This window comes from Lichenostomus cassidix, chromosome 4, assembly GCF_008360975.1.
Source record: "Lichenostomus cassidix isolate B80296 chromosome 4, HeHo_3.0, whole genome shotgun sequence".
In the NCBI taxonomy this organism is placed as follows: domain Eukaryota; kingdom Metazoa; phylum Chordata; class Aves; order Passeriformes; family Meliphagidae; genus Lichenostomus; species Lichenostomus cassidix.
The window spans coordinates 16823641-16838974 of NC_139484.1; the positions used below are offsets into that span (position 1 = coordinate 16823641).

At 43.4% G+C, this 15334-nt stretch overlaps 1 protein-coding gene across 9 annotated transcripts in view; it reads left to right on the forward strand.

Moving 5' to 3' along the window:
- FAM13A (family with sequence similarity 13 member A) overlaps positions 1–13895 on the forward strand; it is a 120873-nt gene extending 106978 nt beyond the window's left edge. For 8 of the 9 annotated variants that reach the window (XM_085058035.1, XM_085058040.1, XM_085058036.1 and 5 more), the window contains 5 exons: positions 2659–2754; positions 4319–4402; positions 8342–8538; positions 9228–9329; positions 10212–13895. In XM_085058035.1, coding sequence (XP_084914161.1) covers positions 2659–2754; positions 4319–4402; positions 8342–8538; positions 9228–9329; positions 10212–10338 — 606 coding nt within the window. In that variant the 3' untranslated portion in view covers positions 10339–13895. The remainder of the gene's footprint in view (positions 1–2658; positions 2755–4318; positions 4403–8341; positions 8539–9227; positions 9330–10211) is intronic. The other variant, XM_085058038.1, reaches the window with a different exon arrangement.
- Positions 13896–15334: the final 1439 nt, after the last annotated feature.

The window sequence follows — 15334 nt, forward strand, 5'->3', positions numbered from 1 at the left end:
AAACAAGATAACAAGCCCAGAGCTTATCTTGTCAGCATACTTTTATTCCCACCTACCCTTTCCGATGCTTCATTTATACAACTGCTTTTTAATTTTTCTTTTTAAGTAAGCAGTCCATACCTAGCAACACTGAACTGCATGGCAAGGAAGACTGATCAGCTTTTGCTGTTCCTGGCAGGGCAGCAGTGGAAAAGTACTGAGAGCTTGAGGAGAATGGGGATAGTTCAGCCAAGTTTTTTTTTTCCTTAAAGATATTTAACTAAACAAGAAAAACAATGGAGCTCAGATTTATTGTGCAACTGGGTCTTTCTGCACCAGTGATAGATGAACCCACAAAGGTGGAACTGAACTGTTCCAGTTGAGCCAAAAGTCTGTCTGCAGAAATACTTGAGGTGCTCTAACAATGCAAGCAATGATCTGTTCTCAGCTGCTGCTCTTTTGCCACGTGGAGTGTGCCCCAGAGTTGTGTCAAAGGCTCCATTATTTAAGCAGTCTCTTTGCATTTTGATGTTCTCCCAAAATATACTCAGGTTTTACTGGTCTTACTTATGTTTACCTAATGAGACAGTGTGCCCATGTACTAAATGTTTACTTTCAGAATATGCTTTCTGTAAAGTTTGCTGGAGTAGGTCTGAAGGGCAGGCTCAGACTCCATACACTAAACTTCCAGTGCTTGTATTAATTCTCTGTGTTGTTTCTCCACACTGATATGCAGACATTGAAGGATGTTGTTTATCTTTTCCATTCTCCAGCATACCTAAGGACTTTATCCCCATTCCAAGGCTTATGTTTATTTTTCTGTACAGAACACTGCTGTTAATCAACTTGGAAATGTTGTTAATTGAAGGTTTGATTCTCAGCCTCAACATAAGCCTTAGTTATTAGACTTGGGTTTTTTTTAAGTAACAGACTGTCTGAGCCAACAGTAGTGCTGAACCTCCTGTTCCACAAACTGCTAATCTTGTAAAGCTAGGAATAATATTATATATATACTTAGGTTATCCAGTTTCTCTAGTTGTATTCCTGATGTGTACAGACAAATGTCCAAAGTTGGAGGCAACTTGCTGGCCAGTGCAATTGAGTGCAGGCACATCAGCACAAAACTCAGTACAAAGAGGGCTGAGTGAATTGTTTGATGTGCTCACATCCTCTAATCCATGTGAACTGCTTACTCAATGAACAGGCAGCTTGAGGCTGTCAGGAATTGGAGCCCTGCTGTGATTTAGGGGTGTGGGACATTCAAACCCCAGAGCTCAGACTGCCCCTTATCAGGCCTGGGGATGTTTGCATTGGACCAGGAAAGGAATAAAGATCTTCCTCTTTCTTTTTCCCTGTTCATCTGCCCTCAGCATAGGGAACATAGGCTTGATTATCAGTAGGAAGATGGATGCTTCCTCAAGATCCTTGGAGTTCATCCCTCCTATCCCACTCCTGGCAATACTCACAGCCTTTCTGCCCCTCACAGGCCAAAACCCTCTCCTCTGGAGGGAGGATATAAAAGCTTTAGAAAGATTACTCCAGTGAGAGTCAACTGCAGACAAAACAAAAGGCAGTTCCCTTTAAAATGTCCTCCCTGTCTCAGGCTGTATTCCCTTTTCTCCTGTTTCTGTTGTAGAGAGAGAGACTGCACAAAGCTCCCTAGGGGTTAGTTACACTGTTGATGCTGATTTTTATATGGCAGTTGTTCAGGTGATCTGGTGATTAGCAGCAGTAGAAAGGCATGACATCAGTTAAAGCTTCCTCATAAGAGCTTTATAATCTAAAGTTAGACAAAAGATCTAATGGAAGGAGACTTGTAAGATGTGGGTCAGACTGTGCTGAATAATGATCAGGTTTTGATCTGAGGATTATGTTTTCTAATGTGCTGTGAGAAAACACCGAGGAAGTAAAAGCCAACTTGAATCTGAAAGAAAACCAGAAATGAACACACTCAGTTTGTAATGCTCCCAAACAGGAGAGAGAGCACAACAAGCTGTAAGGAGGAGTGGAGTTAAGGACAGAGCAGTATAAAGAACACCTGATGTGTCTATTCTGTCTTCTCTATGCCACACAGCCCTGGCACCTTCTGAGTATTGTGGTAAATTCTTCCCAGTGAAGTGGCTGGGAGGAGAGGTGGAGGGCAAGGTTAGGGGCTTAAAAAGATGAGAAACTGCTGGCTTGGACAGGAAATTAGGGGGGATAGCAAAGCCGGAAAGTCAGCTTTTGTGACAGCTGTAGTTTACCCTACTCAAGGGAAGTATCCTCACGTTGCAATATCCAGTCAGTGTGGCTGCTTTCTCTTTTCATGGGTCATAAACGTGGCCACTGAGGGCCTGCCACAAGAATGAGGATGGGAAACCTCATCTTGTGCTTACAGTGGCAGACATGATTGCAAGCACACAGTGCTGCCTCTGTGGGTCATTTTGTGCTGTGGATATCTGATGCCTATTGGTCACTTAAACCACTTGTCTCATACAGCCCCTTTACAGGACACCCCACCCACAGCTTCAGCTGGCACCAGGCACAGGCAATGCAGTGATGGACAGGAGTTTCAGGGCTAATGCTGCTCACCTGACATTTCTCTTCAAGCCCCTCAGACTGAGGGTGATCACAGGCACATGAGTTCTTGAGTGCAGTATTTGCTGCAGGCTTCATGGATTTCTCGTTTTCCCTTTTCAGGTTACCAAAAATGAGCGGCAGGTGATGAAGCCGTTGTATGACAGGTACCGCTTGGTCAAACAGATCCTCTCCAGGGCCAACACCATCCCTATTATTGTGAGTAAAGCTTTCTTTGGGGGGCTATTTCTTTGGTTTTAAGCTGAGGAAGCAGGAATCACTACACTTTTGCATACAACATACTAAGGCTACGTCCCAAGCTTCCTTATCACTCAAAGATCAAGCAAATGAGTGAATCAGTGACACACTTTATACTGAAGTTGGGCAAAGCTAGTCAAGGGACTCTAGTGCCCACCTGTGAGCCATGGGGCACATCTCACCTTGTGTTGTTTCTTCTCTTTCCATTAGGCTGCTGCTGTTATTTCATCATCTTCTGTTTGGCTACAGCCTCACTTCTTTTTCTGTACCAACCCCCGCTGAGCTGTAGGTCTTCCATGCTGCTTGGTTACACAGGGTTGTAGGTACAGGGTTCCTTTACACAGGAGCACAAACTTGAGTAGATCCCACAGGAGATGCCAGCCATGTCCCCTTGGCTGAAAGAAAGGGCCCTCAGTATTCTAACACTTCATGTGTATTAAAGGGATCCCGCAAGTGGTGGATATTCCCTCATTCTAGGTGGTGCTTTGCCACCAGCAAGGAGCCCAATACACCCCTCCAGGGAGAAAATTCACTGTCTTTAATTTTAGATGACTTGTGTAGTCCAATATTTAAAAATTAATTGATCTAAAAAACCCACACAGAATACTTCAAACTTGTCTATGGAAAGAGAATTCTTTTATCAAAGTTCCTGTTTACTCTGTCTGTCATGTATGAGCCTTTTTTTCCTTTTTCTGAGCAGTGCTCACATCCTGCCCACTCTCTGTAGACAGCCAGTGAAGTAAATGGGCTGACACAGCATTACTCAGTGCAGTGTCACTGAGAAGTGGGGCTTTTTTCTGCAAATGCTGGGAGGTGTTCCTGGGCCTGCATTTAAAACAAAATTAAAAAGCTGCTCCTGCAATATGCAATATAGTCCCCAAAATGTGTGCTGTAAAGACAAGTGCTGGCAGTCAAGAGGGTGGAAACTGTAAGTGTGCATTGGCAGCTTAATGCAAAGCTCTCAAAGAGAGCTAGGGCCCTGTTTAGACACAAAACTGAAATTTCACAGAGGCTAGCAGAGGGGAGATGAGACTCTTTTTTCCCAGTCTTCTGAGTGAGAACAGTGAGAGGCTCATAGACAGGATACATTTAGAAATCCATCTCTACATCAGTAGACACTTCAATGGGAAATCAGGCTCCGGAAAGCAAGTCAGGAGAGCCTAGCTGAGCTTACCCTATAGCTCTGGAGAGGCAGCCAAATGCTCTGTGTGTGTCTGAGCCTCGGGCTGGGGATTATTTTCTTGCAGCCTTTGCCTGGTAGTCACTACCCAACTACTACTGGAGCATCCAAGATTGTGTTTAAAAAAAGACTGGCAGTGGTGTCCTTTGCTAAGCAACATCCTGAGAGAAAACAGCCCAGGGTTCAAGGGGTTTGCCAGGTGCATTTTTCTTCTTTGAAAAAGATATTTCTCCTGGTGGTCCAGCAGTGAGCTGAGAGTGAATGTGTGGGTGAGAATGAGCTGAGAGCAGGTGGTGGAGGAGAAAGGGGTTCACAATGTAACATACTTGTTAACACCTGTCACAGGGTTCCCCCTCCAGCAAGCGGAGAAGCCCTTTGCTGCAGCCAATTATCGAGGGCGAAACAGCTTCCTTCTTCAAGGAGATAAAGGTGAAGACCTCCAGCTGCTAACTAATTGCTCAGTTTGCATCAACTTTCCCCTTATACCAATGAAACAGAATGATTGATTTTTTTTTTCCATCAGTGTTGATTTTTTTGCAGTGTCTTCCTGAAAAATCAGTAGCTGCTTTAAGCCTCGCCAATTCTGATCAAATTCTTCCCTTGTTGTAGATAAGACTACAGTATTTCCTTGGCTTTGCATTCTTTCCTATCCTTCTCCTTTCCCTTCCATCTGCACATAATATATTTAATTTTTCTTTAAAAAAAAACCAAAATCACAATTACCCTTGTACCTTGCTTTTTTTCTTGCTTTCCTCCTCTTTTTAAAAAGACACTAACTTGTTTTGCAGTAGTTTCTCTCACTCCCAAGCTCCGTGGCTTGCACACAGCACTGTGGCAGGAATGAGCTCTCACAAAACTAACCCTCGCACGTGGAGCCAGCTGGGGCACTTACAGGATCCTTACCTGCTCCCATCCTCTTACTTTATCCAGGCTCTTTTTCACCACCTTGTGCAGGGTGTTTTTTACTAAAGTGACGTGAGGATGGAAGGAAGAACAGCTTGGTTCTGCTAGTTGATACTTGGTCAGATTTGGATGGCAGGATTGTTGTGTTTCTTCTCGTGCTGCTGTGGAGTAATAATTCTGGGTGGGGAAGATTGCTACAATATGGGGCTTTCCCCTGAGGAATAAAGTCCAATAGCAGACCAGGACACCCAGTGTGGAGCTGGGCCCTGGCTTGCTTTCAGTGGCCCTGCGATGTAACAAGGGAGAAAAGTGCTTCAGCACATTTGGATCATCTGTTATCCAGCCAGAGCTTGTTTAAATGTAAATACTGCAGACTTAGAGATCCAAGGTGATTTGAGTCCAGTAGATTGTATATTAATAGACTGTTCGAGGCATATATTCATTAATACCAGATTGCAGACTGAAGATATTAAGCTGCTGTTTGGAAGCTGGTTAATGATCACTGAGCTTCTTAGTATTTTCTAGACAACAGCTGGATCAAATCTGCAGTACTGCTGTGGTGGGGAGGATTTTTGTTTGTTTCTGTGTTTTTCTTTTAGTGTGTCCTCTGTTCTCCGCCTCTGCTTGCACCCAGTGTGAGAGCTTAGAGCTGTCAATTATGGTGATCTCTGATGGCCAGCACGGGCTGGTGCTGTGCCAGGGCAGCACCAAATCAGCTCACCAGTGTCCTGCAGGAAATACAGACCTGGAGGGGTTTCTGGAGGAAGATCAGGATGACAGCCCTAAGCCTGTTAACACTTAGGTGCCTATTAACACTTAAATGGGGCTCTGTTGCATCTGGCAGCTTCGTACTGAACTACATTCAGAAGTAAAGATAGGAAAGTGCCAAAAGGCCCCAAAACTTGGCTCCTGCATAGGTCCCCTATGGGCAGGGAAATATTTGACAGGCCCCTGACAATGTCAGTATTTGGATGTTTCTGGGTGGGTTTTTCTTGAAGCATTTGGGAGAGTTGATCAAAAGCTTGAAAGGTTGTTTTGAGGTGACCTTACCAAACATTTTGGTACAATATCCTGAATGTTGTATTGAAAAAATCATTGGGATTCTTGCTTTGTGGGAGTGCCAATGATAGGATACTCTAGAGATTTTGCATTTGTAACTCTGGAATGCCTCATGATTGCCATACAATCCAAGCAGGTCCATGCTAAATAAATCTAGTTGATAAAGATTGTTTTGGTTCAAGGTGTAAAAATAAATAAATAAGTTTCCTGCGTGAGATTTTTTTTTAAGGGAAGGCCTTAGAGCACCTTTTCTGTTTGAGTTGTGGCTAAGAATCCTTTTAATTCACTCCTTTGTATTTAAAAGCAAAATTATTTAAGAGGTCTTTTGACAGACGGATGCATTTTTTTAGCTGTGAGGTCTAAATGCAATTTCCACACTTTCTTTTCCTCCTGTGGGCTTCCTGTGGCAGGAGGCTGGCTCCTGAGCTCCTTGCTGGCTTGGGCAGCATGCTGGTGTCCTGCAGCGAGGCAAGACAGGCTCATGGCCACCTGTGAGGAAAACACCTTGCATCTGTCCTCAGGAGCAGCTTGTCACACTGCTTATGGAAATTATCCCTTTGCTGCTTTCCAGGAGCTCTCCTAGAAAGGGGCATGGGAGCTCCTCCTCTGTTGCCAGAGAGATTCCCCTAAAACAAAATGTGCTCTTTTTACTGCTTAGACTGGCTTAGCAAATCCTTCTCCACACCACAGCAGGATCCATGTTCTCCTGCTGCAGCTCTTCCTAGTCTGGGTAGGATGGCATGCTTGGGGACTGGGAAATGGCAGTGAGGGATGGTCTCCCCTCCCCAGTTCTGCCTGGAGTTGCTGGCAGGGTTTAAGGACAGTACGTGGCTGCTGGTTTTTGTCTTCTGTTTAAACTGTGCAATAGATGTCTGGAGAAATGAGTTCTGTCTAATTGTATGCTAAATATTGCTTCAACTTTCACAAGTTCCCTGCAGATTTTCCTAAGATGCATTCAGACTTATCTGTATCTTTTGTTATTGTTGCTACTTAAAACTTCTTCCCAGATAATGTTTTTTTCACCCTCCAGCCTCAGTCTTGGTTGTAATTCTCAGCCTGTGGCTTTGCAGTGCATTATCATGGCCTAGAGCTTTACCTTGAAAAGGAAACTCTGGGCAAACCATAATTTAATTTAAATGTATGCATTCATAAATCATTGTACTTTGAGGATTTAATGGGATTAAGCCAGGTCCTGGTGTTACCTTCTCCCTTTCTGCTTGAAATAATATGAGCAATCTCTTAGGAATAATTGAACTATTCAGAAGGAGTCACACCAAAAAAGAAGAGTCAAGAAAATATCTTCTTTTGATCCCAGTGCTACAATATATTTTTGTCTTGAAAACTTCAGTGATATAAGCCCCCAAAAGCTTTGAATGATATCCCTGTGCTTAGATCCTTCCTGGCTAGAGTTACATGGCTGTAAAATAAATGCATTTACACATACATACATATATACATATTTAAAAGATTTACCGTCCATGTTGGCATTTGCTGCTTTCTCTAATTAGCCTCATTCTTTATATTAAGTTTGAAAACTTCCTTCTAGAAACGTCTCTGCACATATGAGACTGAGCCTGGTTCCCTGATAATTAAAATTATTTCTGGACAGTGTCACAGGACAAGCCCTACTTTTGAGAATGCAGTGAATTGGTGAATACCAAGTGCTGCAGGGACTTTCAAATCTCATGCCTATAAATTTTGTAGAAAAAATTGGAACACAATCAACTCACCAGTGTACCATGGGGAAATGGGAAATTGCACTGTGCAGAGTTTCCACTCCAATTTTTAGTGTATTCAAGCTAAATGGTCAGAGCTGATGTTGGGAACATGTTAGCAGCAGCAGTCCTTTTACAGTCAATTATATCCCACATTCAGGTAATTTTAAGTCTGATCTGAGCTCAGTGGTATCACTGTATGAGCATTTGAGGTCTTGAATTCAGCCATTAGAGAGAGCTGTTGAGCTGCATCTACTGAGAGAATATTCCACATTTTAACCTGTCAGTCTCTCTGCTGCCAGGTGTGTTTGCAGGGAGGCACAGAGGATGGCTGGTATGCTTTGGACAGTTTGCATAATGACTGTAAGTGGGTTTATTTACATCAGAGTACATAAACTAAACAAAGAAACAGGTTGCTCTGAACCCCAGGTATTTTTTTCACTCAGTTGTGTCGCCCAGGGTCTCCTTAATCAGAGTTGATGGTGGCAATTTTCTGTCGTGCTGTGGTTCTAGGGTGTCTTACTGATGGTCTTCTGGTGTCCTGTGTATTGCTTGGCAATTAAAGTGTTTGCTCTGCCTTTCCACTTCTTTTCATACTTGTTGCCCAGTGCATGTGGTGAAAGGAGGAACCTGTTTCTGAGAAGGGAAGCAATAACCTGTCTTGTTGTGGGGGTGCTCTGTCCCTGTGTAGGAGGAAGAGGAAGGGTCTGAGGAGGACAGCAATGTGAAGCCAGATTTCACAATTACCATGAAAACAGATTTCAGCGTGCGCAGCTTCTTGGATCAACTAGAAGATGATGCTGACGGCTTTGTTTCCCCAGTGGATGATAAGATGCCATCCAGGAGCAGTCAGGACATGGGGCTTTCAAATCTCCATGAAGCATCCATGTATGTTGAATTCACAGGCAACTTCAAATAGTTATTTCTTGCCTAGATAGTATTTTATTTGTCAGAAAAGTGTCTAGATTTGTTTTTTTCTATTTATGATCTGAGCCAGGTGTTTTCATGTTTTATTTTTAAAAGCAATAGACCCTCATAGGAAAGGGTTTGGGAAGAAACTATGAAACTACTTTGTCCTGATCCTGATACTTAGTGTCTGCATGTTTGGATTCCATAACTAAATAGTAACTCCACCAGTGGCAAGCCTTTATCTGGAAAACCCTGCACTCCAAAAGGTTTTTCAGGTTTTGGAAAGGTCAAGTGGAACTAGCTTTGCTAGTTTCAAGTCTGATGCAAACACATGTAGGTGGTAGCCCTACATTGTGACCATCGAATTTGATTCTATAAAAGTCACCAAACCCAGACCCATCTGCAGCAAGTAATTTTCGTGGAAGTTAGTGATGAGTTGTGAAATGCACACTTGACCTCCTTAGGGGCTGCAGCCCTAGACTATGATTGTTTTGCTGAGCTAAATTCAGGGAGCTTTTTGTTTCAAGTAACATGAGGCTGCCAGAGCTGCTTGCAGGAGCAGCTCCCTTGCTTGGCATATGTACATCTAAACATCTGTAGATTTACTCTATGTTTCCTGTTATAATTGTGTACATATGCATAATCTCATTTATCTTTAAACCCAACAGCCCTGAACTGCTAGAGCAGCTCCAAGAAGTCAGAGAAGAGAAAAAGCGAATTAGAAAAAAATTGAGAGACTTTGAAGATAACTTTTTCCGACAAAATGGAAGGTAACAATTTCTCAGCTGCCTCTCTGTTCTTCAGCTACTTTTAATCTGTTTTGCATCTACAAAGATCTCCAAATATGCAAAGTTACCTGAATTCACTATTACCTATTTCTTCTTCACAATCATTATCATAGCTTTACCCACATTCAGAATGGTAGAACAGTTACTCAGTGACAAAATAATCAGGTTTTTTCCTAATGATTCATGTTTAGGTTTCTGTCCTATTCTTGCTTGTCTGTGAGGTATTTAACCACTAGTTTTATCAAGTATTTCTGCTTTAGTGTAACTGGTTTTATTGTTTTAAGAAAATGTCCCTCATTAACCAGCTGATAGAATATTTTCATATATCTATAATCTTAGAGTATCTTGTCTGTTTCTTGTCACCAGCCATCATCCTTAGGGGTTTTTGTAAAATCACTGAAAACTTATAATTTTCCTGTAAGCTAAGAGCAATCTGATCAAATAACCATCATTCCTTTCACTAGTGTGCCTGTTCATGTAAGTGCTATGGTGCCAAGCCAGAGGAGGCTGTATTTTGTTTTGCCAGGTTCACAGACACTCAGATGGCTCCTGAAGTGTTTTCCATCTTTTTTGCAGAGCTGGCAATTTCAGAGAAGCAGAGCATGTTTCAAGTAGGATTTTGCATTTGGAACTATGGGACTGTGCTCAGCCTCAGCACACAAGCGTCCCATACTTTGCTGGAGCAGTTTGTTTGTCCCTTTTTTTGGTTTTTTTCCTCTCAAAGGATAAATGTTTTGGTCTTGTTCCCTGATGAGGAGTAGAGGAGAGGAGCTTCTTTGTAGGTCTTGTTGGGGGACAGAGGGAGGCTGCTGGGGGAGGCTTCCTGTTACAGAAATCTTCATGATCTGTTTTCACTCCTGCTAGGAATGTGCAGAAAGAAGACCGCACTCCCATGGCTGAAGAATACAATGAATACAAGCAGATTAAGGCCAAGCTGAGGCTGCTGGAAGTCCTGATCAGTAAGAGAGATATTAGCTCCAAGATCATGTAAAGGAGGAGATTGTTTTTGCCAATAAACAAAGAGGAGAGAGCACCAAATGGACAAATGCATGAAGTGGATGCAGCGGGGGCCTGACTGGGGAGAGCTGAGGAGCTCCCTGGGAACTGAAGGGTCATTCCCAGAGGTGGGAGAGGGAGGAAAGGTGAATTTCTGTCACTCTCTACATTTGCTGTTGCCCACTCTTTCTCCAGGCCTGATGCCCAAAATGGAGTTTTCCAGTGTAGGAGACACAACACTGCACTTAGTGACTGCACTGAAGGGATCCTTCTGTATTGATTTGCTTACAGATCCTGTAATGTTTAGAACTTCAAAGTCAGCCTTGCTATTCTTTTCTTTTTCCCCAGGATATTATAGCAAGAGGCAAAATAGGATTAATAGTAATGAAATCATCAAATAGCTTCTACTTTAGTTTAACAGACAAACACCCTGACTGATCTCATGCAAAGGCACAGGTCAGGCAGCACCAAAACTGTTCTCTTGTAGCTAGAGTAAAGATTTGCTCAGACTTTTGACCTGACTGTTTGGAGTCCAGCATCTTCTGTTGCTCTAGAGAAATGCTGTAAGAATCTCCTGGTCATCAAGCAGAGTTGGTGTGAGTTGCAGTTTTGCCAAGGCTTGAGTTGGATTTTCTTCCCACTTTTTTTCAACTGAAGTAGTTGAATAGAAGTACCTGCTTCTATTTGGGATAGTGAAAAAAATGAACCATTCAGCGAGGTTCTTACCAGCTTGTTCTGCTTGGAGGCTAATACTGAGACATTCTGACCATGTTTGGGCAACAGGGAAGAGGAGAGGTTTTAAAAGCTTTAAGTCAGAATCCCTTGGGATTTTGGTGGTTGGTTAAATATCTGGTGTCAAATTTCTGGTAGATACCCCTTTAGCACGTGTGCTTCTTCATGGTACAAACACCTGAGTCCAAGCTGAACAGTCCACACAGGTGTCCCACAAACTCACCTAAGTTTTCTTCTTTTATCACTCCTGCACGGGCTGCAGCAGCTCTGGTGGTGGCAACAGAGGATGGGCTTTTCTTCCCAGTGTAGGAGGTACAGCAGCACAGAGGATGCTGCAGGGAACTGAAAGCAGGGAGCCATGCTCTGCCTGTGGAAAAGACTGCTGTCTCAGGTGCCAGTTTTGACAGTTCAGTGTTCTGAAATTCGCTTATGACTTTCAGACAAGAAAGTCCTGGGACACCTGATTCAGGTGCTCATGTCAAACAGGTGCTGCCTGGAGAGAAAGGCACTGAGTTCAGGGACAGAGTCACTGAGGGCTCATGGTTCTGCTGTCCTGGGACACCAGGGCTCACTCTCCCACTCCAGAGGCTTTTGTGCACCCTTGGTCTGCCTTGAGCCAGGCTTGACCCTGACACCCAAGGGAGGGCATTTCTGTAGTGCTGTCTTCAGCTCCCCAGGGAATCATTGCCAGTGTGCAGAAGCCAAATAGCTAAGATGAAATCCAGTGTTGCTTGTTGCCAGGCCTCATGCATGTCACACCAGAGGAGCCAAGAGGACTCCCAGAACTTCTCCCTCTTCCTTCATTATTAAGGGCAAGTGGGCTCACAAATAGTTGTATTTGGGTTGTGGTACTTAGATTTATCCCTTTCACTTGCCATGTGTGCTGTGTGTGTTCTTGCCAAAACTGCTGCTGTTTTGGTCCCTTCAGGATCCCTTGAACTCTTCCAAAGGTGGCCATGGGCTGCACGTGCCCCTTGCTAGTCAGGGTGGGTAATGCAGAGATGTGTGTTAGTGAAAGCACTTGGGATGGGGGCTCATGGCTTGGTTTGGTTTTTTATTGATTGCAGAATTGCCTGTTCCATATAAAGCCAGCAAAGAATGAATTTTGTATTTTCCAAACAGTCCGGAGGAAGGACTTGTGTGCTGACCTGAGGTTTGGCTTTTCAGAGATGCTGAGTTCCCATCTTCTGAGGTGGGATCTCCTCTGACCCTTGCAGGGTGTTAACTGGGCTGCAGATTGGTTCAAAAAGTGCTTTGAAGGTGTCTGATGGGAAGGGAAGCCTGACCAGGGTAAACCCCCGTCCCTGCAGCCCAGGAAGCCAGAGCTGTGCCTTTGCCTGCTCCTGCAGGCTCTTCCTCTCATTGTCAGCTCTCCCTAGTTATTTTAGGGAAAGCAGCTGAGCCAAGCTGGCTGCAGTGTCACAGTTAGTGGAATTGTGAATGAGAAAGAATGCTGGGTTACCAAAAGGTCCTTAGCACTAGCTCATTTTTATATCCTTCTGGCCCAGTTCAGCAAAGCTAAAACCTGGATGGTGAGCATGTGCCTCAAGCTGCTCTGCCTTTGGGATGTTGCTGAATTCCAGTGGCCTAAAGCCTGCATGCTTTGCTGAATCTGGGCCTGGATACCTTTAAATGGATGACAGAAGCAATTTCTGCCCTTTTTCATAATCATGCATTTTTTTCAGTGGGCCAAGGCTTCCCAGGAGTATGTTTTCTCTGCTTATTTTTAAAAGCCTGTTTGCACTGTGTACTGATAAATTATCTGTTTTGCTGGGTTTTTCCCCTGACAAATCGTGATAAATGATATGTAGGGAACAGTCCATTTTATTTTTAAACTGATGAGATTGTAGCATTTTCTGATGCTTAGTTACTGCTGTTTACATGGTATATTGCTAGAATTTCAGATAGTTTCTATGAAATGTAAGTACAGTTATGCACTTTAGAGAGTTTATATTTTTGAACTTTGAAAACTAAAAGTAACAAAACCTATTAATGGAGATTGTACATTAAAAGAAAAAAAAAAAAGAAACACACCTAGCCATCAATCTTTTTAAACTAAGTCCTTCCCCATGGCAAAAAGAAAGCAAAACTTCAACAGCCTCATTGTGAAGGAAACTGCTCGAAAAGATTGTCAGAGATAAGTGAATTTTGAAATTCCAGTCCTGGAAAGACATGTACAAATGCTGAACTTTGTCCTGGGTTTGCAGATGCTGTGACTTACCCCTCCCAAACCTGCACAGGAGGAGGACTCCTGAGCACTAAAACGTTGTCTTTGCATCTCCCACAGATGATTTGACTTCCCCCTGACCACAAATAGCCAGAAATTATGTTTGCCCCACCACACTAAGTCAATCCAAACAACTGTGGATTTTGTTTGATGATTTGTGTGTGCCAACTTCACTGACTGTTGACTGGAGAGCATTGAATACAAGACTCTGCTTTTTAAAAGGTGTGAAGTACTGTACAAAGTTGTACTCTATGTGATATAAATAAGCTGTTTAGTGTAAGACAACCTCTTTCCATGTCACTAGAACAAGCTGTCTGCTGTAGGATGGCAGTAGGGTGTGTTGGGCTTCCCATCCATGGGGCTGTCTCGGACACGTGTCTGTGTTACCACATTGTGGTATAATAAATCATTAAAATGTAAATGTTGGCCATGAATGGCTTGTGCACAAAATAAGATTGCAGGAGTGAAAGATGGAGGGAAAACTTGTCATTCTTACAAGTTGCATTTGGTTTTTTTCTGTTTACTCCTCAGTAAACAGTTGAATAATGGATGTTTCTGTTAAAGGTGGTGAAATTAAAGCATTTTTCTTTTAATCATTTTGATACATCAGTTGTTATTCGTGGTGTGTGCAAGCTTCAGAGGGTAAGTGCTGCCAGCCATCCTCCAGCCTGAGGAGCCTTTTGGAGCTGTTTGCAAGTTAGTGATTGACTACTGCTGCTGCTGAGGTGAGAGCTGGGCAGCCAGACCAAAAGTGTTACAGGTTGAGTGAAAAAAAAGTTTGCAGAGTTCAATACCTGGACAAGTACAATTAATTGTGCTAATGGTCAGAGCCTACAACATTTACATGGGACAACAAGCACAGATGGGTAGCAGCAGCAAGGCAGGCTGATGGCTGAGCAGGATTTCCTGAGTTCTGTTTCTCTCTCAGGTGTTCATGGGGTTTTTGTTGCCTTTGCCTGTCATGGTGAGGTGTTGCAGACCCTGTGCTTGGGGTGCCAGACACAGGATTTGGCTCTGAGAGTCCAATCTGAACAGCCCTCCCCACACCCCCCTGCATGTCTTGGTGCCCCACGTTCACAAGATTCATGGGAAAACCTCTCACCCTTGGAGACTGGGATGGATTGACATCTCCAGCTCTTGGAGGGGCAGTGAACTCTCACCAACCTGCATGGTCACTCACAGCATGGAGTGTTGAACACTTGCTGGACCTTGTCTGGTCAGCAAGTGTGTGATCCCTCTGCTTCCCTCTGGACACCTGCATGCAGGGAACCACCTCCTAGAATAACAGATATGTATATACATCAAACAATACATCGTTTTGCAAATCACTTGGTGTGTAGCAAATATTTGGGTTGGCTGAGTGCAGAAGCCAATACCAGGGTGGGAGTGGGTGCCTGACTGAAAAAAAAATTGTTAATAATCACTTTTCTTCAAATTGCATTTGCTGTACAAAAGCAACTTGGGAATGCTGTCATGCAGCCAGTGCATTCCACAGGTAATGACACCTCAGTGACTCTGGGCTCGGGTCTCTGTTTACATGATTTATGTAAGCAACTTCAAACTCAATCTATGGTGTCCTTTTTAACATAAATGGATTGAAAAACATTATGTGTACCCTTTGTATTTTGTATAAAACAAGAAAATACAACTATTTTGACTGCAGGTGTTTGGTGACAGCTTCTGTTCTGTGTGGGATGCTGCCAAGGGTGGCTTAGCTCAATAAAGTGGGTCATAAAGTCCTCAACAGCCCTGGCCCCTCCTGCCTCCTCCTCAGCTGAACAGGACTGACACCTGCTACTGCAAAAGAGAGGTGTGTGTGGTGTATAAATACAAATATACACACATTTTGCATTTATAGATTATATAAAACATATACACACCTCCGTAGTGTAATACATGTTATCTACAATAATGCAACACACTACATACAAAATATAGTCTTGGTCTCAAGTCCAAGCTTTTCCAAGGACTGACTTGCCTGACTTTGCCTGAGATGGGATAAGAGGAGAGGCAGTGCTGGTTCCTGGAGCAG